Source organism: Sander vitreus, chromosome 15 (assembly GCF_031162955.1).
Source record: "Sander vitreus isolate 19-12246 chromosome 15, sanVit1, whole genome shotgun sequence".
Classification (NCBI taxonomy): Eukaryota; Metazoa; Chordata; class Actinopteri; order Perciformes; family Percidae; genus Sander; species Sander vitreus.
The window spans coordinates 29338465-29366098 of record NC_135869.1 but is presented as its reverse complement, the minus strand read 5'-3'; the positions used below and the strand labels follow the sequence as shown (position 1 = coordinate 29366098).

Genomic DNA, 27634 nt, shown 5'->3' with positions numbered 1-27634 from the left:
TATTATTTAGCATTTCAGAACAGTTATTAAGTCCATATTAACAATGAAAGCCGTTCTTACCAGAGGATCTTAACTGGGAATCAATGAATGCAAAGAAAGTGACTTTATGAACTTGACTTTAAGATTTGTAATTATTTATTTATCCCTGTCCTTACCAGAGTCCATCTAGTGTTTAGTAACTCCTAAATAATGTAGATTCCTCACTGACGTCCAGTGATCAGCGGTTAATGAGACAGAGTTTGGACTCTGCAGCAGTTCCAGTGTGGCTGCTGTCTCCGTGTCCTACAGGCTGTATCCGTGAAAACTCCTGTCCCGACGAGACAGGTCAACCGTAGTACGTCTTTAAGACCCGAGTCCTCTCCCATGCTGACAGGTCTGCAGGTAGTTACCACCCGTTTAGCCCGCTAGCAGGTAGCATCACGTTAACTGAACTATATGCTTAGCTCGTAGCTGGTAGCTCCAGCTGGACGTGCTTCGTGATATTTTAGTTCAGCTTTACACAACGTGCATATGGTTTAGACTTGTCTACGAGCCGTCCGGGAGTTTTGGAAAATAAAAAGCTCCATTCAGAGTTATTGCTGCTGTGTTTCTCCATCATGCTGCAGCCTGCAGCAGCAGGATGTGTTAGGAGGAAGTGGCAGCTTGATGAGAAGTAACGGTGCTGCAAAGGGTCAAAATAGTAGCTGTTAGGCCCCACGCCAAGCCCAGTGAGGTGGAAATACATTAATAAATGGAGGCATGAGATCGCGTCGGCCCTTAATCACATCACGATTAACGCGTTAACGCTGACAGCCCTACTTTTTATTAATTTTTTAGACATACTATACTATGACTTAGAGGAGCCTGGGATTGATCACCAACCTTTATGAGGCAACAACTCTACCTCTAAGCCACAAGACTTTTAAAACCGTTGTCGAAATACTATACTATGACTTTTTTCAACATACACACACATATATATATATATTAGTGCCTTTAATAATTTGACATACTATGATTTTTGTTTTACTTTTTCCACATACTATTATTTATCATATTTTGTGATCGACTTTTTTATTGGCATCTTCAAACATACAAAACTAATTTCACAACGTGTGACAGGTCTTGGTATAGTATTTCAAAGAAAGTGGAAATAATGTCATAATATAGTATGTTGAGAAAAGCCATAAAAAGTAAAAGTATAGTATGTCGAAAAAGTAAAATATAATAAGTATAATATGTTAAACGTTAAGAACATTTATAGTAAAGCATGTCAACAAGTGTTTGTGGCTTAGAGGTTGAACACAAGGTTGGAGCAGATGGTGCACACTATGACTTTTTTATGACTTTTTTTTCGACATATTATACTATGACTTAAAAATGTGATCGCAGCACTAAAGGTGCCACTCATCTTGTGTAATTTAGGGTGTTTTTGAATGAAGAGATTTTAAGAAACGTCTGTATGTTGTGTCTTCCAGCTCTTCAGGTCCAGGCTCACCCCGGCCAGCAGCTGACCTTTCACCCCTCTGCAAACTGAAACCCGTCCCATCTGGCTTCAGGAGCGAGGAAGACGAGCGCTACTGCGTGATGAAAAAAAAAAAAAAAAACAACCCCAAAATCCCCAAATAACTCATAACATTCCCCCCTCCTGACATCAAATTAACACATCCTCATTTTGACCCACTTCATCCTTTAGACAGAAAGACGTTTCTGGATTTTAAAATGTAAATACAGACGGTTTTCACATGTGAACACGAAGCTGGACTGAAGACGATAACGAGTGGAAACATTTAGACTGACGGCAGTGGCAACAGTTTCCCCCCCCCCCTCCTCCCCTCCTCTGTCCTTTTACAGACGAAACTACTTCATTAATAATAAAACCACTGAAAAAACACCGTGTCCTTGGAAGTTAGTTTTTAGTCTGTTACAACATCTGGTATGAAACATCTGGAAGAATACGAGCTGAGCATGAAGGAATCTACAGACAGCAGCCAGAATGCAGCAACTTCAGGTACGGCAAAGGAAGGACAGTCACAGCTAAAAACTGGTGTTAACCAGACAGCCTCTCCAGGCTGTCAGCTGTTCTCTCTGAGTCTCCCTACAGTGCTCGTTAGCTAACGTTAGCTTTCTAATTTCACCCCCCCCAACATGCCTTCATCATACACTGGTTAGCCAAAATCTGGCGATAGCGATGTGCTTTCCTACGATGTGAAAAGACATTTTGAAGTTGTTACACTGAACTACTGTAGAGGCTGTGGACGTTGTTGACTTCATTCATGTGTTGACGTGTTAGTGGACTCAGGATGGGGGGAGGATTCAGCAGAATCTCAACCAGTGGATTTGGTATTCGGCCGAACCCCAAAAATCTGGATTCGATGCATCCTTACATAAAACCGATTTTATTCTTCAGCTATGTTGAAGTGTAAGTTTAGCCCTTCATTTAGGGCTCAGAGCAGCCAGCTGCTTCTTATGCAAGAAAGCAATTCATTTTGTGATATAGGTCTTACATTTCATTTCATTCATGGTCTTAAAACGTCTTAAATTTGACTTGGTGAATATATATAAATGTAAAAGCTGCAGCATTTAGCTTAGCATAAAGACTGGAAACAGTTAGCATGGCTTGTTCAAAGGTGTGAAAATCAAATCCATCTACAAGCAGCTGCAGCTTCATATCACACATCTTATCGTACTTCCAGCCTTTTACAAAAACAGACGGCTGAGTGACAAATGTTCAAATGAGCTGACACAGCTGATAATATAGTAGATTATTAAGAATGTGTAAAAACACATTTGGGAAGTAACGAGTCTGTCGACAGATTAGATTTTATACACATCTTGAGCTACTCTTCATATATGTAAATAATGAATACAATCTAGTAGAGTTTGAAGTTTTTTGAAGGTTTAATTGAATTGTAGTTACATTTCTAGTTCACACAAGTGGATTACAGAGAGACAGTAACGGTAACATAAATACACCGTAATAAAAAACTAAACGTGATTAAGACATTCTCAGGAGTTGTCAGTAAAAATCTAAAGTAAAGCTCAAACATGAACACCATCTAAAACCCTTTTAATGTCAGACGGGTACTGTGGAGGACGCACATGACAAAAATCAACTAAGAAGTGTAATTCTGCAGAGTGATTGTGAAGACGCCTGACGGAGAAATGCTGGTGGTGTTTTTGGGGGGATTTGGGAAGCTGAGCTGCCAATGTTGTTGGTCCATCTCCAGCTGTTGAGATGGACCAATCAGGGCCAGGGGGGTGTCTAACTGTTCAGATGGACCAATCAGGGCCAGGAGGGTGTCTAACTGTTCAGATGCACCAATCAGGGCCAGGGGGGTGTCTAACTGTTCAGATGGACCAATCAGGGCCAGGGGGGTGTCTAACTGTTCAGATGGACCAATCAGGGCCAGGAGGGTGTCTAACTGTTGAGATGCACCAATCAGGGCCAGGGGGGGGGTGTCTAACTGTTCAGATGCACCAATCAGGGCCGGGGGGGGGGTGTCTAACTGTTCAGATGCACCAATCAGGGCCAGGGGGGGTGTCTAACTGTTCAGATGCACCAATCAGGGCCAGGGGGGGTGTCTAACTGTTCAGATGCACCAATCAGGGCCAGGGGGGGTGTCTAACTGATCAGATGGACCAATCAGGGCCAGGGGGGGTGTCTAACTGCATGTCAATCACTGCTCATGCACACGCATTCATTCTCCCTTGTGGGGGGAGGGGCTTAGGAGACCGTTTGGGGCTTTAGCAGAAAGGGGGGAGGGGCTGAGAAGTTGTTGATGTTCAGTCCTGGATCCTCACAGTCCGACCTACAGCACCTTTAATTAAATCATCTTTAGAGGGCAAATTTAGAAATATAAAATATAAAAATTTGGTTCAGTTGTTCATGTTTGTCTCGCGGTTAATTATAATAACTTTTCATTCATCGCCAGGTACAATTTGTACTCTTAATCTTCCGTAAATACTGATTCAAAAACACAAAAATATGCAGGTCTCGCACACATCTCTCTTTGAAAGGTAACTCAGATCATACACGTGTGGTCTATAGAATATGAAAAATGGCGTGTGATCTAACAGAGTTCAAGGGGACCTCCTTAAAAGCTTGTTTTGGCGTTCTTAAAGGTCGTGACTACAGCGAATCATCTCTGGGTAACTGTGGACGGGAGCACAATTTCCCTGAGTGAGCTTTCTAAATGTTGTTTCCCTGACGACAGCCCTACAGAGACACGTTTGGGCCACTGGTTGGTAGAAAAGCTGACCAAACGGAAACCTCTCTGTTTCTGTGAAACGTTCACCTTCAGCTGATCCTTCAGAGAGAAAAGGAGTTTCTGTCGTCCATAAAAGGTCATTTTTCGGTCAGTCAGTCAGAGTCCCATCATGCACGTTAACGTAGTTCCCTTCATCATCATCATCATCATCATCATCATCATCGTCGTCGTCATTGCTGTCGCTTTGAGCCGACAGATCAGGTGTCGACCCTGCAGGGAAACATGAAACCAAACAGAATGAGTTCATATGTCGGTGTGTGTCACCATCATCTGATCAACAGATCCTAACGTCTCACATCTAAAGACAATCTGTCCTAACGTCTCACATCTAAAGACAATCTGTCCTAACGTCTCACATCTAAAGACAATCTGTCCTAACGTCTCACATCTATAGACAATCTGTCCTAACGTCTCCCATCTAAAGACAATCTGTCCTAACGTCTCACATCTATAGACAATCTGTCCTAACGTCTCCCATCTAAAGACAATCTGTCCTAACGTCTCACATCTAAAGACAATCTGTCCTAACGTCTCACATCTAAAGACAATCTGTCCTAACGTCTCACATCTAAAGACAATCTGTCCTAACGTCTCACATCTAAAGACAATCTGTCCTAACGTCTCACATCTATAGACAATCTGTCCTAACGTCTCCCATCTAAAGACAATCTGTCCTAACGTCTCCCATCTAAAGACAATCTGTCCTAACGTCTCACATCTAAAGACAATCTGTCCTAACGTCTCCCATCTAAAGACAATCTGTCCTAACGTCTCACATCTATAGACAATCTGTCCTAACGTCTCACATCTATAGACAATCTGTCCTAACGTCTCCCATCTAAAGACAATCTGTCCTAACGTCTCCCATCTAAAGACAATCTGTCCTAACGTCTCACATCTAAAGACAATCTGTCCTAACGTCTCACATCTATAAAGACACTCTGTCCTAACGTCTCCCATCTAAAGACAATCTGTCCTAACGTCTCCCATCTAAAGACAATCTGTCCTAACGTCTCACATCTATAGACAATCTGTCCTAACGTCTCACATCTAAAGACAATCTGTCCTAACGTCTCCCATCTAAAGACAATCTGTCCTAACGTCTCCCATCTATAGACAATCTGTCCTAACGTCTCACATCTATAGACAATCTGTCCTAACGTCTCCCATCTAAAGACAATCTGTCCTAACGTCTCACATGTCAAATCTCAAATTCAACTTAAACATCTCAAGTTGAAGCAATTTAAACAGAAAATGATAATAAAAAAGTCAACGATGAGGTTCTCTACACCACGGGTTCTCCATGTACCCCCTAACCAGTGAGAATAATCTTTGGTAGGAAAAAGTCTCTATAACGAGGAAGAATACAGTGCTGTCAGCGGTAGATTTACTAAACTACAGCCTCGGACCTAAAGACCCAAAAAGACGGAAGAAGGAAGGAAGGAAGGCAAGAACAGGTCGAAACAGACAAAACCTTCAAAGAAAGCCACAAGACAGTGGACTAACTACAGCCTTGCAACTGAAAAACATTTAGCAAAAAATGTCACGTGCCCCCTGCAGTCCTGCAGAGTACCCCTAGGGGGACACGTGCCCCCTGCAGTCCTCCAGAGTACCCCTAGGGGGACACGTGCCCCCTGCAGTCCTCCAGAGTACCCCTAGGGGGACACGTACCCCCTGCAGTCCTCCAGAGTACCCCTAGGGGGACACGTGCCCCCTGCAGTCCTGCAGAGTACCCCTAGGGGGACACGTACCCCCTGCAGTCCTCTAAAGTACCCCTAGGAGGACACGTACCCCCTGCAGTCCTCCAGAGGAGGAGGAGGGAGGGGACGGGATGAGGATGAGGGAGGGAGCGGACAGATGAGGAGGAGGAGGGAGGGGATGGGATGAGGAGGAGGAGGGAGGGGACAGGATGAGGAGGAGGGAGGGGACAGGATGAGGAGGAGGGAGGGGACGGGATGAGGAGGAGGGAGGGGCGAGTTAGCCTCGTTTTGTTTGACAATACTTCAAACAACAATGTCACCCAACATTGCTTAGAGCACCTTTAAAATGTTTAGAACAAAGAAGGCTACTTGCTAGTGGCTACAAATAAAGACAGGTCATTTTATTTCTCCCTAAATATATTGAGGCTGAACGGGCTGAACTTGCAGCTTGGAGTCCCCTAGTGGGACCATTGGGCTGTGGGACCATTGGGCTGTGGGACCATTGGGCTGTGGGACCATTGGGCTGTGGGAACGTAGGGCTGTGGGACCGTAGGGCTGTGGGACCGTAGGGCTGTGGGAACATTGGGCTGTGGGAACATTGGGCTGTGGGAACATAGGGCTGTGGGAACATTGGGCTGTGGGAATGTAAGGCTGTGGGAACATAGGGCTGTGGGACCATAGGGCTATGGGACCATAGGGCTGTGGGACCATTGGGCTGTGGGAACATTGGGCTGTGGGAACATTGGGCTGTGGGAACATAGGGCTGTGAGAACATTGGGCTGTGGGAACATTGGGCTGTGGGACCATTGGGCTGTGGGAACATTGGGCTGTGGGAACATTGGGCTGTGGGACCATTGGGCTGTGGGAACATTGGGCTGTGGGAACATTGGGCTGTGGGAACATTGGGCTGTGGGAACATAGGAACATAGGCACACTCCCGTCCAACCAACAATCTCAAAAATATTCCTTCCACTGAGCTATAAGACAAAAGAGAAGTGGTATAAACCACAGCTGGCCTCATACAGCACGTGTTTGACAAAGCGGATGCTGAGCTGTGACTGAACGAGCGTCTGATTACATCAGAGGCACAAACTGTTGCTACGGATGACCTCGTAAAAAACAGAGCTTCCTGTGTGAAACACGCTAATGATGTGAAAACCGAAAAGAAAATCAAACTCACGTTGAAAGTGCAGCGGCTCCACATTCAGATAGTCTCTGTCCTCTAAAGGGGGAGGCAAGAGAAAGAGGAAACAGACAGTTACCATGATGATTTATTTATTCATTTCCTTTATTAATCCCACAACGGAGAAATTCACGCTGTTGCAGCAGCGAGGGAGAGAGGAAAAAGTGTATTTACAGTATTGCAAAGTCTCATTAGTATTGCAGGTCTATCAGTCCTATTTATTTGGGTATAGGTGCATTTGTGAGGCTGAAGAAATATGGGAATTTACACGAACAAATGACGGAAGATTACTTCATATACCTCGTGTTGTCTTCCCGTCGACCTGCAACTTTTTGTTTTTCTGGGTCAACATGTAAACTTTTTCAACGTTTTGGACGTCTTTTTTCGACACTTTTCCACCGATGTTTTTGTCACTTTTTTCAACGTTTGTTTCTGCACCTTTTGACGTTTTTGAATTTTTTCCCGACATTTGTCACTTTTTTCAACGTTCTTTCGTAAAAATTTTTTTTCAAATGCTGTGAAATTGAATAAAACTTGTGAAGAGAGTTGTGAAGAGCGTTGTAGGAACCATCCGCCTCATTTCTTTCTGACCGGTAGTGTCTATCTGCAATTTTACTTTTCCTAAACTTTCCCAGCAGCATGTTTAGCTGCAGCGCTGAACGAGCCAGAGCTCTGGCGGGCTACACCATCAACACTTTCTTTGCCGCCCCCCTGAAGCTAGATGTCAACTGAAAAAAAACGTATAAAATAAGTTTGTAGGAAAAAAGAAGAACTCCCCCCACGTTCTGCTGCGAATCTTTGCATGTAAACTATTGAATAAAAATCAATATGTGGATGTGTGAATCGATAAAGAACCACAAGACATAATATGGTGAAACTCTGTGTGATACTAGAGACTCACCGCTCTTCTCTGGGACGTTTTCATAATCATGTAGAACATCTGTGGACGAAAACAAATATCATCAAATCTACGGATCATCAAATATCAGACTGATGTCATGAAGAGGTGTATGTATGACACACCAATCCATACGCCATTATTGGCGTGTTATCAAGACTCATACTCTCTTTGTAGCGTGTGTATCAACGCCGTTTGGCCTCCATTGACTTACATTACCTTGTGATGATGTGAAATTGACGCCGTAGTGAGTAGTATGAAAGGGAGAAAATCTGTAGGGAGGTTGGTCGGGGGGAGGATGGGTCAAACACAGGACTTTCACCAGGAGACCGGGGATCAGGTCCCACGTGTGGCGTTTCCTAAACCCAACCGTAGTCTCGCGATAACACGCCACGTGGCTTTAGAAAGTGGCGTGTATGTTCACGCTGTGACGTTGCAGACTGCCGTCCGCTGTATACAGCGTAGACATACAGGAGGATAGCTCAAAATGCGTCCAGATAACACGCCACTTGGCTTTAGGAAAGTGGGTGTGTATGTTTATGCAAAGTCATGATGTCATGTTGAATGATGCAGCAAATTCAGGACGTAGCTCTGAGACTAAGTCTCTTCTAAGTGAAGATTTGTAGATCTAATGCAACTCAAAAATCATAACATGGATTTGAGCGGCAGTTGAAGAAGTAAACAGATCTTTTACTCACCATCAACAATCCACAGACAATCATACAATCAAATCAGTCGACAGTGACGCGGGCGTTGTACCGGACAGCCAGAAGACAAAGCTCTGGGTCCCACTTGTTGTAACCCTCAGCTCCTGGCCCAACACATTCTCACTCTCATCTGGTAAAATTTGACGTTTGGTTTGTCGTTGTTTATCTAAACGTGCTTGGTCGGGACTATTTTGACGAAGTAATGTTAAGGAAAAGGTTGTGGGTGGGCTTACATTTCTGTGACACGGGAATAACGGGACAGTTAAAGACACACGCGGGACCCGATCCCCACTCTCCTGGTGAACGTCCTGTGTTTGACCCATCCTCCCCCCCAACCAACCTCCCTACGTGGTATTTACCCTTACATACTCCTCTCTAAACCCCGTGTAGCTGCTGCTCTCCCCGCTACGTTCTACAAACACGCTGAAGGATGCTTTTTTGTCTCTTCAGACGCTGACAGCCACTGTCCAAACGTCCGTATTTTACGAGTTCAGAGTGAGAACGGGTTGGATGGTCAGTAGCTTTTTGTCAGTGAAACTTTAGAAACGTAACACTGGCTGGATAAAAATGAATTAGTGTTTCTGTTTTTTCAAACTGTACCTGAACTGGGCGTCGAGGCTCGGCTCTGATTGGTCAGAGGAGTCTCACTTTCGGGCAACACGATTCTGCAGAAAACAGAAGAAAAAATCAACCTTGAGATGTGATTTCCTGCTGCAGCTTTAGAGAAGGTCCGACAGAGAGGAAACCTACATGTAGCCGGGGTCTTCTGCATCGCTCTCTGCGTTTATGTAGTCAGGACCTGCAGAACATCATCATCATCATCATCATCATCATCATCATCATCATCATCATCATTATCATCATCGTCACACAGTGAAGCTCAAAGCACTTTCAACACGATCAGAGCAATTTTAGAACCGTTCTGCTTCAGTTAAAGCTATAGTAGTGTGTAGTTCCCTCATGATAGCCTCACATGTCCAGACCCTCCTCCATAGCGCTGCAGAGGAGGGTCTGTCTAGTCCACACAGCATTCTGGGATGGTAGAAAAACGTGCTCTGGTTTATTGGCATTTCTTTAAACCAATCACAATCATCGTGGGCGGGGCTAAGCTCCGGACGGAGCCACGGTGCCTCTGTTAAATAGTCTCAGGAAGGAGCTGGTTTTGGTGGAACATGGACGTTAAAAGTAGTTTTAGTCGTGCAACAGAAACCTCAGATTGGACAGATAGTCTAGCTAGCTGTCTGGATTTACCCTGCAGAGATCTGAGGACCAGTTAACCATAGTCCTCACAAATCCACCAGAGGTTAGAACCCCAACACAGAGACAGAGGAAGGGGATGGACATCCTGCCCAAATGAAGGACATCTGGCAGAATTAACGGCAGGACTGGAGCAATCCCGGAAGTGGAACGTCGGGGATATAGACTAGCCCCATGAGAAATTCAAAGTAATGACAACAACACTGTCGGCGCATCCACATGACCCAAGCTTTCCATGGTCGCGCCCCCCCACCCCCCTCCTTTACACAGGAGACACAGAGGATTAAAAACATGATGGACTCTTCAGAAGAGGTCATTATCTTCAGTTTCTGCGTGGGAAAGTCACTGGACGCCCCAATCTTCTGAACATAGTCCTACTGAGAGATCCAGAGAGAGTTGTGTGGAGCTGATAGTATTAATTAGCTTTGTAGCTACTCATTTAGCAATGGCTTGAATGGAACGGACGTTTTTTATTTTAAAAAGTTACACACTAAAGCTTTAAAGTCAACATGATCTTACCGTCTGCTGGATTCTCATAACTTGGATTACTTTCTGTAAGAGAGAAAGAGATTACCACAGTTATAAAGAAACTAACGTCAGAGATAAACAGACCAACCAGGCACGTGCACACAGTCAACTTTTTCTTATTTTTTATAAATTAATGTATATTTTCCTGTTTGCCCACAGCTTTCCTGTCAAACTAATTTATTAATTGATTAAAAAAATCCAAATATTCAGTCAGGAGACCCCCCTAGAGTTTATCGCATTTGACACTTTCAGACGTTTTTGGCTCTTTTAAAAAAAAGTTTTTTGACCCTTCTTTCAATGTATTTGCCACTTTTTCCTACGTTTTTGGCGCTTTTTCCGAAGATGTTGAAGGAACTGTTTGGGGCTTTATGAGACCCAAACTGTAAGTGAGAAGACTATATGAGACATGCAATCATAAAGTCAAAATATTTGACTTTGTCTCTTGAATAAAAGCATGTGAATAAACTCTACATGTCCGGCCCTTGATGTGATTCTTATTTTCCAGTCTGGCCTGTAGTGAAATTGAGTTTGAACCCCCTGATTTAACGTTTTAAATGATTTAATTTTAAATAAATAATTATAAGAAGTGCCCTTATTTTTCACTTAAATTTCCCCCAAAAAAATGTCTGTGCACGTCCCTGTTGCCGACTAACATGACTTATAAATGATGAGTTATTAAATGTGAACGACAGCTGAAGGAGGAGAACAACGCGATGGAAACAGACAAACACATAGTTGTCTGAAAGAGGAAAGAAAGCAGAAAGTCACCAGTTTCTGTCGGGGTGATGGACGGGAATCTCCGCTGAGTTCCTGGATGAGCAGAAGATGAGCTGAGTGGGAGAACAAAAAGAGTAACACAGACTTTGAGTTTGATGTTTAAGAAGTGTAAAAGTATGCTTCACTATAAGGGAGCCACAATAAAGTTCAGAATTCATAAACAAAGTTTGTTTTTACTTTTATAATGAAGTACATTTAGGGACTGTTGGTTATTTATTTTAGGGGCCACCGGAGGAGTTTGGGATCTTTAATCAAAATAGACCTGACCCTCCCTTCACCAGCAATACAGTTTGGATGACCCTCCAAAATGACATGGAAGAAAGGATGACCCTCCCCAGCAATTTATTAATGCATTCTGTTCTGGTTGGCGCTTGACAAAGATGTCCAGATAACCACTGGTTACATGATTAAACCTCTGCTTTCTCATCTTACACATCACACTCCTCTGTTATGGTGGGGGGGCCGTTTCAGTAGATTAACTCACTGACATTGTTATGGTGGGGGGGCCATTTCAGGAGATATACTCACTGACATTGTTATGGTGGGGGGGCCATTTCAGCAGATTAACTCACTAACGTTGTTATGGTGGGGGGGCCATCTCAGGAGATATACTCACTAACATTGTTATGGTGGGGGGGCCATTTCAGTAGATTAACTCACTAACATTGTTATGGTGGGGGGGCCATTTCAGGAGATATACTCACTAACATTGTTATGGTGGGGGGGCCATTTCAGTAGATATACTCACTAACATTGTTATGGTGGGGGGGCCATTTCAGTAGATTAACTCACTAACGTTGTAATGGAAACACAGTAAACATGGAGACTAAATGCACACTTCCTGCATTACTGCATTACTTCAAATACTAAGTTCCTCCTCTAGTAAACTAGTATTCACATGAAATAAAAAAAAAACATTGAGACCATTCAGCAAAGCACACTGGGTAATTCAACACTGGTTGCTATGGACTTGTCACTAGGCTTCCTCAGTCGTTTTATATTTTAGCATATAGGTAAAGCTGCCGAAGCTGAACATTATCCAAAACTCATTTCATTTCTCATTTCTCAGACGAGCGTCAATATGGGAGCTTGCATGCTACCACTCCTTCCTTCTCAAATGCCTTGAAAAGGCTGTCGTATATATATATATATATATATATATAATATCACCAGGACCGAAAGGATATTTGAGTTGGGTATGGCTGCAGCCTGGAGACCTCCCGTCTCATGCCCTCCTGGCTGGTGAAGTCTGCAAGCTTTGACTTTTCAAAATAAAAGCTTGCGACTGGTATTTTTTCGTGCAATGTTTTTGAACTAAACAATACGGCAATCATGCTAATGAATAAAATTATTTTTTCAGCAGATGTCTTAGTTACAACACGTTGGAGCTAGCAAAGCAGTTTTGTGTTTATATGTGCGAGCGGGATTTATTCAGTTTTGGAAATCCCACGGTCTCTAAAGCTACAGATCTGGCTGACTAAACAGGGAGGGACCCATCTGCTAGCGAGAGGGGCCGAGACTGAGAGAGCTACATGGATAAATATGCACCAAACAAGCCACTTTGAAATTTTGCTGTTCTCATGAATACAAAAGTTGGGTGACCCTCCCCCCTAGACCAAAAAAATTTGATGACAAAGAATAAAAAGACATGACCCTCCCTTATTTTCCTCCGGTAGTCCATTCCCTAAATACCGAACGGTCCCTCAATATCAGCAAACTACTTTTGACACTTAAGTACAGTAAATATCAGATACTTAAAGACTTTTACTTTAAGTAATATTCTGAAAGGAGACTTTAACTTTAAGTTATTTTCTGGTAAGATACTTGTACTTCATTCAAGTACTTTACACAAGACAGACCAGCTGTGTTTTCTTGTAACGTAACTCACAAAGGTGACAGCAGGTTGGAGGACAGGTCGGTGTTCGTCTGAGCTGCAACTCAACAGAGAGAGAGTTCATCATCATCATCATCATCATCACCATCATCATCATCATCATCATCATCATCATCATCATCATCATCATCGTCGTCATGATAATCGTCGTCATGATAGTCATCATCATCATCGTCATCATCATTGTTGTTGTCATGATCGTCATCATCATTACAAAAAACATAAATAACATCATCATCAGCGTAGAGTCGAAGTCTCCAGTATGGGATATTGTTGTGGATTTCTCTATTTACAACTTACTTAACTTAATAAATTATTCAAGGAGACCAAGATGGTGATATAATAATGACCTTTATTTAAAACAAAAGCTCCTGAGTTCAGTCTGCAGAGTATCACTAAAGATATTCTAAAAACACGCAGTACTTTACACATTGGGGGATACGGACACGGACACATTTTTGATCTCCAAGTGAAAGCATAACTCTCGCCAAAATGTAACCTAGGGTCTTTTTGTGAATGGACCCGAGTCAAACTTTCATTTAAAAGCATATTTAGGACGGAATCTCCACTTTTAAGATTTACGGTATTTTTGTTTTTGGGTCAAATGGCCTTTTGAATGGGAGAGCTAGGGACACTTTGATGCTAGCCTCAAAATATCTATTTTTAAACCACTAAGAAGGCTTGACACAACATGAGACTTTGCTCCAAGTATCACCAGGGACTCTACACCTTAACCACAGCACTGACAACATTGGTTGTGTTCAGAGTTTACTAAAAAGAAAGGTTTTCAACAACAACGTTAGCAGTTGTTCTTCCGGTCTCCGTCTATCGAGCCAGTCAGAAATAGTCGAGGGAGGAGAGTAAAGATGGAGAGCTCCTAAAGCTTAGTTCCATAGAAATACACGGATTATTGTTGTTTTGTCGTTAGTGAAACACAATATTGACCTCGTGGTTGAAGGAGCCTCATATAAGAATGACATTTCCTCCTATGGAGTCCGTTCATTCACATTCAGAGATCGCCTATTTTGGACTGGGAAAATGGAGGATAGCGTAACAACAACTGCTAACGGAAGGTGTTAAAACCTTTTTTAGTAAACTCTGAACACAACCAATGTTGTCAGTGCTGTGGTTAAGGTGTAGAGTCCCTGGTGATACTTGGAGCAAAGTCTCATGTTGTGTCGAGCCTTCTTAGTGGTCTATAAACAGATATTTTGAGGCTAGCATCGTAGCGTCCCTAGCTCTCCCATTCAAAAGGCCATTTGACCCAAAAACCAGAATACGGTACATCTTAAAAGTGGCGTTTCCGTCCTAAATATTCTTTTAAACGAAAGTTTGACTCAGGTACATTCACAAAAAGACTCTAGGTTGGATTTTGGTGAGAGTTACGCTTGAAATTGAATGGAAACTATCCTCTGAATTCACTTATTAGAAACTAGTTATTCTTTTTTATTTAAAATAACACTGCTGCAACATGTCTGTTTTTTTTTTAAATCGACAAAGAGCTAATTTCTCTAATTCTTAATTTTTCTCTTATTAGAAACTAGTTAGCCTAAACTTTATTTATTTATTGTCTTCCTGTCAACTATGCACCTGCTGTCCTGCAGCACAAAGTAGAAATTATAACCCAATTACATGTTACACCTTCTTATTCCAGCTTATTAACACTATTTTAACACTTATTATCAGAATGCTTGGTCAATAAACCTCATTTACATGAAATTATACCTAATTTCTGAGTTAAAAAAAGCAGAAATTCTAAATTATTTTGACTATTTCGACAATATTTTTTGGACGGTTTTAACGCTTTCGACGCACTTTCCTACGTACTCACCTGCTGTTCTCTGGTTTGTAAAGCATAAAGTATAAACTATCACCCAATTCTGTGCTACATATAGGTTTCTAGCCAACTTCATTCAGTTATATATGGGCAGTTTGGTTAAAAGAAACACAAATTTCTGATATAGAAACTTTGAAAACGGGTCAGATTTGACCCGATGACAACATGCGGGTTAAGATAACACTGCTGCCACATGTCTGTTCTTTATATCGACAAAGAGCTCATTTTTATTCTCTATTAATTTTTCTTGAGATACGCAAAGTAATCTGATTTACTGTGCATCAGACAGAACCGTTTGCTGAAAAAAAGGAAAAATACCGGATAAAAATAGAGTAAATTCTGTGTGAAAACAGCTTCGGATGTTCAGATTATAGCCACTTTCCGACCGGAGGGATTTTTGCAGTTCCTTATTAAGTTCCTCTGACCACAGTTCCTGTAACTCTTTCAGCTTCTACTTCAGGGCAGGGTCTTTTCCCTTTTCCACATAGTGGTGGTTAGATGGCTGTGTTATAATAACAAAAGGTCAGTTCCTACGGCCACTTGGCCAGTGTGAATGCAAATGGTAAACTGTTTTGGGGGAGAGTAGTTAGTAGATCTGTTTAGAAGCGGACTGTTCCTATAACTACGCTCCTGGAACTACTTGGCCGGAAAGAGGCTCATCACAGGACTTTCACCCAGGAGACCAGGGATCGTGAAGAAGGAAACATACCAGATAAAAACAAAGTCAACTCTGCATGAAAAAGGCTTTGGATGTTCAGATAATCTGCAGCATCACTCTCACTACGGGACACTGTGACTGTATCAGCCCCAATCAGCCCTTTTTTGATGGTTTTGGAATATATAAAGTGAAGAAATGTTATTTTCTGCTCCATAACATTAACCTAACACCCTATTTTATCTCTAAATACAGTTGTTGATTTTAATATTAAATCCTCTTAAATACTTACAGTTAATACACAAGAAACCAATAGTTTCTTATTGTTTAACATTTAATTCAATTCAATGTATTGTTATTTATAGAAAATTATCACCATGGACCATGGTCTCAGAACACTTCCCTTTAAAAAAAGTTTAGGACTTTAACTTGTAACAGAGTATTATTACAGTGTGGTAAAGGATTTCCCCCAGCTTTTTTTAAAGATTCTTTTGGGCATTTCAGCCTTTAATTAGCCTGGGAAAACCCTGACGAACTTCTGGTTTAGCGTGTTAGCATGTTAGCATTTTTTGAGTGTGTTTTTTAACTTTTGTGAAGCATCTTTTTGCATGAAAATAAATTATATTAACTAACTGGCAGATACTTGCCAGGAGGAGCTGCTTCCTGTTTTAAATGTTTAACAGACTTTTCTTACGAGAACAATCAACTTCTTTAAACCTTTTCAGGTGCTTCAGACTTACATGGATGGATGACTCTGAACTGAGTTGATCTGCTTGAAAAAAGGAGAAAACATTCAGTCATCATTCATATAAAACTGAGCTTTAACTTGAATTATTGTGAAAATATTGTCTTTCACTATGGGGCTGGGTATCAAGTTAAATACTTCTACCTCTATAAAGAGGAACAGTACAGCGCTGTCAGCGATAGATTTACTAAACTACAGCCTTGGAACTGGAAAATGTTTAAATGATGATGAGAAATTGAGACAAAAACTGTAAAAAAAGACAAAAACTTGGAAAAAGACGGTAGAAAGAAGGAAGGAAGGAAGGAAGGCAACAATAGGTCAAAATAGTATCAAAAACTTCAAAAACAGTGACATAAGAAGAAAAAAGTGAGAAACTTGTAAAAAGTAGAAGGAAGGATAGATTAGGTCCAAAGAAGGAGACACAAATATCATATTTTTGGTAGGAAATAACAAGTCTACATGAAGAGGAACAATGTTCTGGACAACAGCCTTGTTACTATTAAACATTTAGTTAAATATCTCACGTACCCCCTGCAGTCCTCCAGAGTACCCCTAGGGAGACACGTACACCCTGCAGTCCTCCAGAGTACCCCTAGGGGGACACGTACCCCCTGCAGTCCTCCAAAGTACCCCTAGGGGGACACGTACCCCCTGCAGTCCTCCAGAGTACCCTTAGGGGGACACGTACACCCTGCAGTCCTCCAGAGTACCCCTAGGGGGACACGTACCCCCTGCAGTCCTCCAAAGTACCCCTAGGGGGACACGTACCCCCTGCAGTCCTCCAGAGTACCCCTAGGGGGACACGTACCCCCTGCAGTCCTGCAGTACCCCTAGGGGGACACGTACCCCCATTTGAGAAACAGTGCATTACACTACACCACTGCCTTTGCCTGTGGCCTGGAAGCCCTAACGCTATTAGCTGAGTTCGTGGCTCCAGGGTAGGCCTGCCTGCCTTCCCTTTACAGCACACTTTATGTTAGGGAATGAACCGTCAGCTGAGAAATCTTACGAGTCGTTCCCGTAATCCACAACATGAGACTCAAAGGACAGTAACTTCATACTTCATTACTTTAAGTGCTGAATAACACTAATATGTACAGAAAAATAGAAAATGTCAACACCAAAATTACTTACATAACTCCACACTATTATACCGGTACAAATAAACCACCAGGGTTTATAAAATTGGTATTGAAAAAGATTGTTCAACCATCTGTATCGAAGTCAAGGTATCGGTATTTATATTGAAGACACCCAGCCCCATCTTTCACCCATAAAGAGTTTTAGGAGAAAGAACTTACGGTATGTAGTCCTCTGAAGTCTGCCTGATGGAGACTGAAGGGAGGAAACAGAAACTATTACCTTCAATTAAACATTTCAGATATAAAATCTCTCTGCAGTTAAAACCAGAAACCACAGTGTCAGTGGCCATCAGAGGTGTGATGGCTTTAATCTGAGGCTGGTTGACACCCACAGGACGGGGCGGTTAAGGCGCTGACACACCAACCCGATAATCAGCTGTCTGACAGTCTGGCGAGGTTGGTGACGAGCGAGAGCTAACCCTTGACTGGAGAATCAGTGCACTTATGTTAAAACACTTACCGGAAATGGCGAGCGGGATGAGCGTGACTAGAGTCTCTCAAAATCTGACATTAATCTTTTAAACTGACCTTTTATTTTTATTTTATTTCTCTCTTCAAATGTTTCCAGAAACACGTTACGGGGAACTATTTTAGGACAATATGAGATCATATTCTGAACGAGACGCCATGATGGTCGGGGAGCAGCCAGACCCACGTGACCCGTTCGTCCAATCAGCTGCCAGTTTTCATTTTTTGGGCGACAATCCAGATTAGCGCCGCCTGCTGCTATGGAGACGTATTACGTCTCGTCTCTTCGGTGTGTTCTGAGGGACTTTTTGGACCGACTCGGGGAGACTGTCATACTGACTTTACTGCTGACGGTCGGCCGTGGTTGGTGTGTCAGAGCCTTTAACCGTGTGTTGGTGCAGATTGAAGCCAGATATCTTCCCACCCAGAGGGCCTTTGTTCCGGCAGTGCAGACACACGACAGCCAGGAGCACCATGGAGACGAAGATGGCGACCACCATAACCCAGATCAGCCAGGAGGCGGCCATGTTTCACCTGAGGACGACAAGAGCATTATCTATTATACACATCTTCTTTACAGCAGTGAAAGACGTATTCAGATCCTTTACTGCAGTAAAAGTGCTGATACCACACTGTAAAAATTCTCTGTTACGTGGCCGGGTTAGCTCATTTGGTAGAGCAGGCGCACATATATAGAGGTGTATGCCTTGATGCAGAAGGTCAAGGGTTCAAGTCCGACCTGTGATGATTTTCTTCCCCCCCTCTCTCTCCCCTTTCATATCTGGCTGTCCTTTCCATTAAAGACTAGCCTGGTTGACCCCGGACCCTTCTCAGCTGTAACTGAGAGGGGTCTGGGGAAGCTTCATTCACAGCCCATTTCCAAAGGGGCGTCACCAACGGACGCCACTCAAATGCCTCTGGATCCATTGCATAGTCCTTCAACCAATCAGAGCAACGATCTGGGTGACGTAGCAGCGACAGCGGCATCAACGGGCTGCTGCGCTTCGGTGGCCGCCATGTTGAATGTAAACAAAAAGCTGCTCGCCATCGCTGCGCTGTCGTCATCGTGTAGAGCCCGCCTCAACGGTTGTGATTGGTGTAAAGCCCGCCTCAACGGTTGTTTGAGGTTTTCCCAGGCTAATTAAAGGCTGAAATGCCCAAAAAAATATTTTAAAAAAAAGCTGGGGAAAATCATTTACCACACTGTAATAATACTCTGTTACAGTAAAAGTCCTGCAGAGAAAATGTTCCTTCAGTAAAAGTGTGTCAGTATCATCAGGAGAATGTAGTTAATGTATTAAAACATTGTAGAAAGTGTAAAGGATCCAAACACACACACACACACACACACACACACACACACACACACACACACACACACACACACACACACACACACACACACACACACACACACACACACACACACACACACACACACACACACACACACACACACACACACACACACACACACACACACACACACACACACACACACACACACACACACACACACACACACACACACACACGTGCTGTTAGTTTATTGAATGTGTGTTGATGCGACCCGGCTGGTGAGGGGAAAGGGAACCAACAGAACCAGGTGTTCTCAGTGAAGTTATTTATTAACTGATTAACTGCTACTCCATTGTGCGCTGTGTGCATGGGTTTGAATCCAGTCCTTGTCAACCAGACTACTATATTTGGGTGGTGATGGAGCAGTGGATATGACACGTGCCTTTGGTGTGGGAGACCTGGGTTTGATTCCCACTGAGATACGTCAACCAATGTGTCCATGAGCAAGGCCCTTAACCTCTAGTTGCTCCAGAGGAGTGTGACCTCTGACATGTATAGACATTGTAAGTCTCTTTGGATAAAAGCTCAGCTAAATGACATGTGATGTGATGATTCAAGTCAGAGTTAAACCACTAGCACACAAACAGCACCCCTAAACTTAAATAAAGATGAAATATCTAGGAATGGGATTGGTATCAGTGTTTGTGACTAAAGCCCAGTCTCTCAGGTAGTCTTACAACGAAAAGAAAATGTAAAAATTAACTAGGTTGATGTGAAATAGTCAACTTAATACTAAAGGCGCTGACACACCGAGACGATAATCGGCCGTCTGACAGTCTGGCGAGGTCGGTGACTCGAGTCTGGTCGGTGTGCTCCGTGCTGTCGAGAGGAGAGGAGAGGAGAGGAGAGAGGAGAGGAGAGGAGAGAGACTCTTTCCTTTCCCGAGGCCGTATTAGAAGAACATGATAATAATCATCACAGCGTTGTGTCACACAGGAAGGAAACCATCTCACACTCTGCTCCCCTTATCATTTCCTTTCTTCCTCAGAACCTCAAAGTCCCTGCTAAAAACATCTCACACACGCACACACACACACACACAGAGACAGAGACACACACACACACACACATAGAGACACACGCATAGAGACACACACGCACACACGCACACACACACACACACACACACACACACACATAGAGACACACACACGCACACACAGAGACACACGCACACACACGCACACACACACAGAGACACACACACATAGAGACACACACACGCACACACAGAGACACACGCACACACACGCACACACACACAGAGACACACACACACATGCACACACGCACACACGCACACACACACACACAGACACACACACACACACGCACACACACACACACACACACACACACACACACACACAGACACACACACACACACATGTTGTTCCTGAGTAAAAGTACCTAGTTATGTTCCAGCTCTGCAGACACACAGCTGGCGTCTCCTGATGAACGGAGACATGGTTATTCACCATGTCTCAGCTGAGCAGAGGGAGCAGCGGCCATCTTGTGAGCTGTGGCTCCGTCTTTAAGCTCATTTGGTTTTTCTCAATTTCTTTTCTTCCCACAATACCCTCGAGAGGTTTTACTGAAGGCAGCAAAAAAGGTCAAAGAACGGAAATGTGACAAGAACAGACTGATAATTTTTACCAGATGTGATCAAAGTCAAAGTTAAAAGTAAAGACCAAGGGGGGTAAGCAGTGTTGGGTGTAACGCGTTACAAAGTGACGTAACTACGTTTTCAGGGTAAAAAGTAGTGTAACGCGCTGCTACTGAACATTTGGTAATCAAAACGTAGTTCCTTTTTCAATTTGGTGCAACGTTACTTTTCCCAGGGACAGATGTGACAGCGACACTGCCTTCCCACAGCTCCACACCGGCCGTGACAGAGGCTGCAGCAGAGTGATCATGGCTAGTGGGAGGCAGCCAACGCTACGTTCTGAGAGCGTTTTAAGCTTCGTGGTGTTGTATATTATATATTATGTTGCAGCACTGCGTTGCCGATGTGTGGAGAAGGAACTTCGTTGACACTGTTCTTGATGATAAAAAGGTTTATTACATCAGAGGTTCCAGCATCAGTTTACAGACTCCATGGACATCTGGAGAGACGACCGACCCAATCTTCAAATATTGTCGCTCTGCCTTTTCTTTGTGTGAACCCAGTATATATCCTGTACATTGTATTAACATAAGGTGTGATATATGTAAGTATATGATTGGAGTAGGGAACTGACCAATCGATGCCTTTTATCTGACATAACTCCAAAAAAGGACTCTTCTGTCTTAAGGGGCTCTCTGTTCATGTTAACAGTTTCCAGATGTCTTCAGTAAAAGTGGGGTAAAGTTCATGCATCTCCTTATACCAAATCTTAAGTCAAAGTGTAAATCGTCAGATACTACAGTGGCTTTTTGCTGGACGGCGCTCTGAGCCAGGCAGACACAAAGCTGACAACGTCACAGATGGATGCGGTGGAGATGGCCTCACACATACACGCACGGACCGCTGTGGACTCCAGAGTCGATACAGACATTACATAGTATACACTAACACCGTGTAACGCCGATGACCTGCCCATGGGCATTCAACCCGCGCTGGACTCCTTCATAATGAATCAGGTTACCTCTGATGATGGGGGGGTATGGTGAAGGGTATGTGATGATGGGGGGGTATGGTGAAGGGTATGTGATGATGTGGGGGTATGGTGAAGGGTATGTGATGATGGGGGGTATAGTGAAGGGTATGTGATGATGGGGAGTATGGTGAAGGGTATGTGATGATGTGGGGGGTATGGTGAAGGGGTATGTGATGATGGGGGGGGGGTATGGTGAAGGGTATGTGATGATGTGGGGGTATGGTGAAGGGTATGTGATGATGGGGGGGTATAGTGAAGGGTATGTGATGATGTGGGGGGTATGGTGAAGGGTATGTGATGATGTGGGGGTATGGTGAAGGGTATGTGATGATGTGGGGGGGGTATAGTGAAGGGTATGTGATGATGTGGGGGTATGGTGAAGGGTATGTGATGATGGGGGGTATAGTGAAGGGTATGTGATGATGTGGGGGGTATGGTGAAGGGTATGTGATGATGTGGGGGGTATGGTGAAGGGTATGTGATGATGAGGGGGGTATGGTGAAGGGTATGTGATGATGGGGGGTATGGTGAAGGGGTATGTGATGATGGGGGGTATGGTGAAGGGTATGTGATGATGTGGGGGGTATGGTGAAGGGTATGTGATGATGTGGGGGTATGGTGAAGGGTATGTGATGATGTGGGGGGTATGGTGAAGGGTATGTGATGATGTGGGGAGTATGGTGAAGGGTATGTGATGATGGGGGGTATGGTGAAGGGTATGTGATGATGGGGGGGGGGTATGGTGAAGGGTATGTGATGATGTGGGGGGTATGGTGAAGGGTATGTGATGATGGGGGGTATGGTGAAGGGTATGTGATGATGGGGGGGGGGTATGGTGAAGGGTATGTGATGATGGGGGGGTATGGTGAAGGGTATGTGATGATGTGGGGGTATGGTGAAGGGTATGTGATGATGTGGGGGGTATGGTGAAGGGTATGTGATGATGGGGGTATGGTGAAGGGTATGTGATGATGGGGGGGGTATGGTGAAGGGTATGTGATGATGTGGGGGTATGGTGAAGGGTATGTGATGATGTGGGGAGTATGGTGAAGGGTATGTGATGATGTGGGGGGTATGGTGAAGGGTATGTGATGATGGGGGGGGTATAGTGAAGGGTATGTGATGATGTGGGGGTATGGTGAAGGGTATGTGATGATGTGGGGGGTATGGTGAAGGGGGATGTGATGATGTGGAGGTATGGTGAAGGGTATGTGATGATGGGGGGGTATGGTGAAGGGTATGTGATGATGTGGGGGGTATGGTGAAGGGGTATGTGATGATGGGGGTATGGTGAAGGGTATGTGATGATGGGGGGGGGGTATGGTGAAGGGTATGTGATGATGGGGGGGGTATGGTGAAGGGTATGTGATGATGGAGGGTATGGTGAAGGGTATGTGATGATGTGGGGGGTATGGTGAAGGGTATGTGATGATGTGGGGGGTATAGTGAAGGGTATGTGATGATGGGGGGGTATGGTGAAGGGTATGTGATGATAGGGGGGTATAGTGAAGGGTATGTGATGATGTGGGGGTATAGTGAAGGGTATGTGATGATGTGGGGGGTATGGTGAAGGGTATGTGATGATGGGGGGGGTATGGTGAAGGGTATGTGATGATGGGGGGGTATAGTGAAGGGTATGTGATGATGTGGGGGTATGGTGAAGGGTATGTGATGATGGGGGGTATGGTGAAGGGTATGTGATGATGGGGGGGCCAAGGGACCTTTATCAGGATCATAGTATCCTGGATCCATGAAATAACTGGCCTTTCAAAATAAAAGTCTGCCTGCCTCTATGGGAATCTAACATAGGGGTGGACTGACTTATGCCTCCTGTATTTTAAGGAAGAACATTTATTTATTTACGATACATTATTCATTCACAAAGATAATTGGGGTCCTTAAAGGTTGGATTTTTCATACTTTTTCTAATTAAGGCATTAAGATCAATTTCCTAAAGATGCTTTTTTTATTCCTCTTTTTAGTCACCTTTAGCATGGCTTCATAAGCTCATGCTGAGCACTGTACTTGTTCTTTGCCTGAAAGGGACGGATACAGGATTCATTTTAATTTTAAAAAGTGAGTCACAACTCACCGGATGGCTGCCTGTCACTCAGCAGAGAGGAGCTGATTGAGATCTCTGTCAGTTGTTAAATGAGTAGAAATATGAGTAGACCCTGGGTAGTTTCATCTATAATAGCCATCATCATGTATTAGCTGATTAGATTTAGTTTTAATAATCTGAATCTGTAAAGTAACTGAAGCTGTCAGAGAAACGTAGAGGAGTAAAAAAGTACAAGATGTAGAAGTAGAAACTAACAGAACAAATGTACTTCTACCACTTTATCTTTGAAGTTTTTAACTTTAACTCCTGAGTTTTTATTTGTGTCACTTTTTAATGACACGTTTGGAATCCCTGTTTAATTGGACTCTGTTCACTTTAAAGTGATGATGGTTGGGTGCTGCTTCCATGTTTCGTGCCTCGTTTATTAAAAAACAGGTTTGTGCTTCGACAACGGAGATTCTCGGTGGAGCGCTGAACCCAAAATCCAGCATGCATGTTCCAAAAAGTGAAGAATAGGAAGCACATCGTGGCCGGGTTGGCTCAGTGGGTAGAGCAGGCGCACATATACTGAGAGGTCTATGCCTCGACGCAGAGGTCCAGGGTTAGAGTCCGAGCTGTGATGATTTCCTGCATGCACTCTCTCTCTCCTTTCTCACCCAGCTGTCCTGTCCATTAAAGGCAAAAAATAATCTTAGCACATCTTCAGGTTCCCAAGTTAAGGAGTATATTATATATAATCTATATAAATATATATAATATATTATATATATGATATATAATATATAAAATCTATCATATAAAATATATGATATATTTTATATATCATATATAAAATATATCATATATAATCTATAAGTGATCAGTGATCTCTGGTACACTGATGTACGTACCGGCATCATCCCACACACACACACACACACACACACACACACACACACACACACACACACACACACACACACACACACACACACACACACACACACACACACACACACACACACACACACACACACACACACACACACACACACACACACACACACACACACACACACTCACACTCTGCACAGGGGGACGTATTTCAGTTCAAAGTCATAATCAGACATAAAGAAGTCAGACAGATCTCCGTTGGTAATAACCTTTGACATCTTCTGTGTTCTGAGAGAATATTTAACCCTAAACAGCTCAACATCTGGGCCGCCAAGTTTAAACTGGTTTCCTTCACTAGGCCTCGATGCTCAGCTCCAGGTGCATGCTGGGAACAACCTCAGGTTCCTCCATGACACAGATGTTAACACATATGAGCAGCTGAGCAGCGCTGGAATGTAACGAAGTACATGTACTCCAGTACTGTACTTCAGTCCACATGTTGAGGTACTTGTACTTTACTTGAGTCTTTTCTCTTCATGCCACTTTCTACTTCTACTCCACTACATTCATCTGTTCCAGCTTTAGTTACTAGTTACTTTAGTTACTAGTTACTTTAGTTACTCCACTACATTCATCTGTTCCAGCTTTAGTTACTAGTTACTTTAGTTACTCCACTACATTCATCTGTTCCAGCTTTAGTTACTAGTTACTTTAGTTACTCCACTACATTCATCTGTTTCAGCTTTAGTTACTAGTTACTTTGGTTACTCCGCTACATTCATCTGTTCAGCTTTAGTTACTAGTTACTTTAGTTACTAGTTACTTTACTAGTTACTTTAGTTACTAGTTACTTTAGTTACTAGTTACATGTAGTTTATAAATCTGATGTTTGATTCTAAAGTAAACTAGCCGACAATATAACGACTACAAGTCAGCTGAGATGATCAGACCATTAACCACACACACACACACACACACACACACACACACACACACACACACACACACACACACACACACACACACACACACACACACACACACACACACACACACACACACACACGTGTTTGGATCCTTTACACTTTCTACAATGTTTTAATACTTTAACTACATTTTCCTGAAGATACTTACAGACTTACTGAAGTAACATTTTAAATGCAGGACTGTTACTGTAACAGAGTATGTTGACAGTACTTTTACTGCAGTAAAGGATCTGAATACTCTTCCCCGGCTGTAGCAGAGGATATAAAAAGGATGGAGAACTGACCTGGAGCTGAGGACAGACAGCGGTTGGAGGGTTGGTGGTATGACGGAGGACGGGTGAAGTTTCGGGGCCTGCTGCTGGTCTCGTGTCCCCCTGCAGTATCTGGTCCACATGAGGCGACTACTGTATGACATCTGCCATGTCTGAAGACTTCTGGGCTCAGATCTGGAGACCTACTTCAGCTTTTCCTCCCTCCTTCTCTGTCAACGTCTCTCCTCCTCCGTCTGTCGCTGCTGCAACCAATCAGGAGTGGAGGGGAGGAGATTTTTAGAAGAGATTATTTTCCCTAGAATCAATATTTGTTATTTATTGTTTGTTCTGTTTCTACGGTACCGTCGATGGCGACTACATCATATCTGCTTCCAGCAAAACAGAGCGAAAGCAGAACAAGCAGAAGATCCATCTTATGTTCTTTACAAATATAATAATACATGTCAGACTGACTGACTGACAGACTGACTGACTGACTGACTGACTGACTGACTGACTGACTGATAGACTGACTGACTGACTGACTGACTGACTGATAGACTGACTGACTGACTGACTGGCTGACTGATAGACTGACTGACTGACTGACTGACTGATAGACTGACTGACTGACTGACTGACTGACTGACTGACTAACTGACTGACTGACTGACTGACTGACTGACTGACTGACTGACTGACTGACTGACTGACTGATAGACTGACTGACTGATAGACTGACTGACTGACTGACTGACTGACTGACTGATTGATTGACTGACTGACTGATTGACTGACTGACTGACTGACTGACTGGCTGACTGACTGACATGTGATGTTATTCTAAAGAAGGAAAAGAAAATCACAATACTCAATACTATCGAATCACAATACTTCTAGAATCACAATAAATGAAAGTACTCATGTATCAGGAAAAGCATATGGTCCCATCTTTACCAATCAGATCACTTCAGTTCCCTCCACAGATCCTGTGATGTTGTTTTCCTCCGTGCAAGATGGCGATCGACCATCAGCTCAGGATAGTTTGTCCAAAGAGACGTCTGAAAGTTCAGAAAAACACACAAGAGATCACCTGATCAATGACAAAACCCGAGCAAGCTTTCGGTTTGAGAGCGAATGTGTGACAAACTTTTGCAAAGCTTGACTCACCCAACAAGGTGACTCACTGGCATCTGCAGAGAGCGAGGTGTGTGTGGGCTGATCAAACTGTCCTCTTTCAGACGCTCACTACTGCAAACTGCAAACTGCAACTAGAAACTGGAGAGACGAGGCCCTGCAGCTCAGAACAGCAACACACACACACACACACACACACACACACACACACACAAAAGGTTTCACACCGACACCTCGACCCAATCAGGAGATGAACTGTGACAGCTCTGAGCCTCGCCGGGCGTTA

The 27634-nt window shown here is 43.5% G+C and overlaps 2 protein-coding genes across 10 annotated transcripts in view; one reads left to right on the top strand and one right to left on the bottom strand.

Moving 5' to 3' along the window:
• The window catches only part of atxn2l (ataxin 2-like), a 33327-nt gene extending 30350 nt beyond the window's left edge, over positions 1–2977 (top strand). For all 7 annotated transcript variants that reach the window (XM_078268703.1, XM_078268707.1, XM_078268705.1 and 4 more), the window contains exon 23: positions 1458–2977. In XM_078268703.1, the coding sequence (XP_078124829.1) occupies positions 1458–1516 (59 nt within the window). In that variant the 3' untranslated portion in view covers positions 1517–2977. The remainder of the gene's footprint in view (positions 1–1457) is intronic.
• lat (linker for activation of T cells) lies at positions 2857–27634 on the bottom strand. 3 transcript variants are annotated; one of them, XM_078268712.1, is made up of 15 exons: positions 27382–27634; positions 27169–27272; positions 26245–26474; positions 20151–20219; positions 18466–18575; positions 17733–17766; positions 16427–16455; positions 13189–13231; positions 11292–11353; positions 10515–10547; positions 9489–9537; positions 9339–9403; positions 8035–8073; positions 7131–7172; positions 2857–4460 (listed from the first exon to the last, which is right to left on the bottom strand). In XM_078268712.1, the coding sequence occupies exons 5-15, from the start codon at positions 18566–18568 to the stop codon at positions 4339–4341; spliced, it is 621 nt and encodes a 206-aa protein (XP_078124838.1). In that variant the 5' UTR covers positions 18569–18575; positions 20151–20219; positions 26245–26474; positions 27169–27272; positions 27382–27634; the 3' UTR covers positions 2857–4338. The 3 variants fall into 3 exon arrangements, with proteins under 3 accessions (XP_078124838.1, XP_078124836.1, XP_078124837.1); XM_078268710.1 differs by lacking the exon at positions 20151–20219 and having other exon boundaries at positions 27382–27630; XM_078268711.1 differs by lacking the exon at positions 20151–20219 and having other exon boundaries at positions 26245–26471; positions 27382–27630.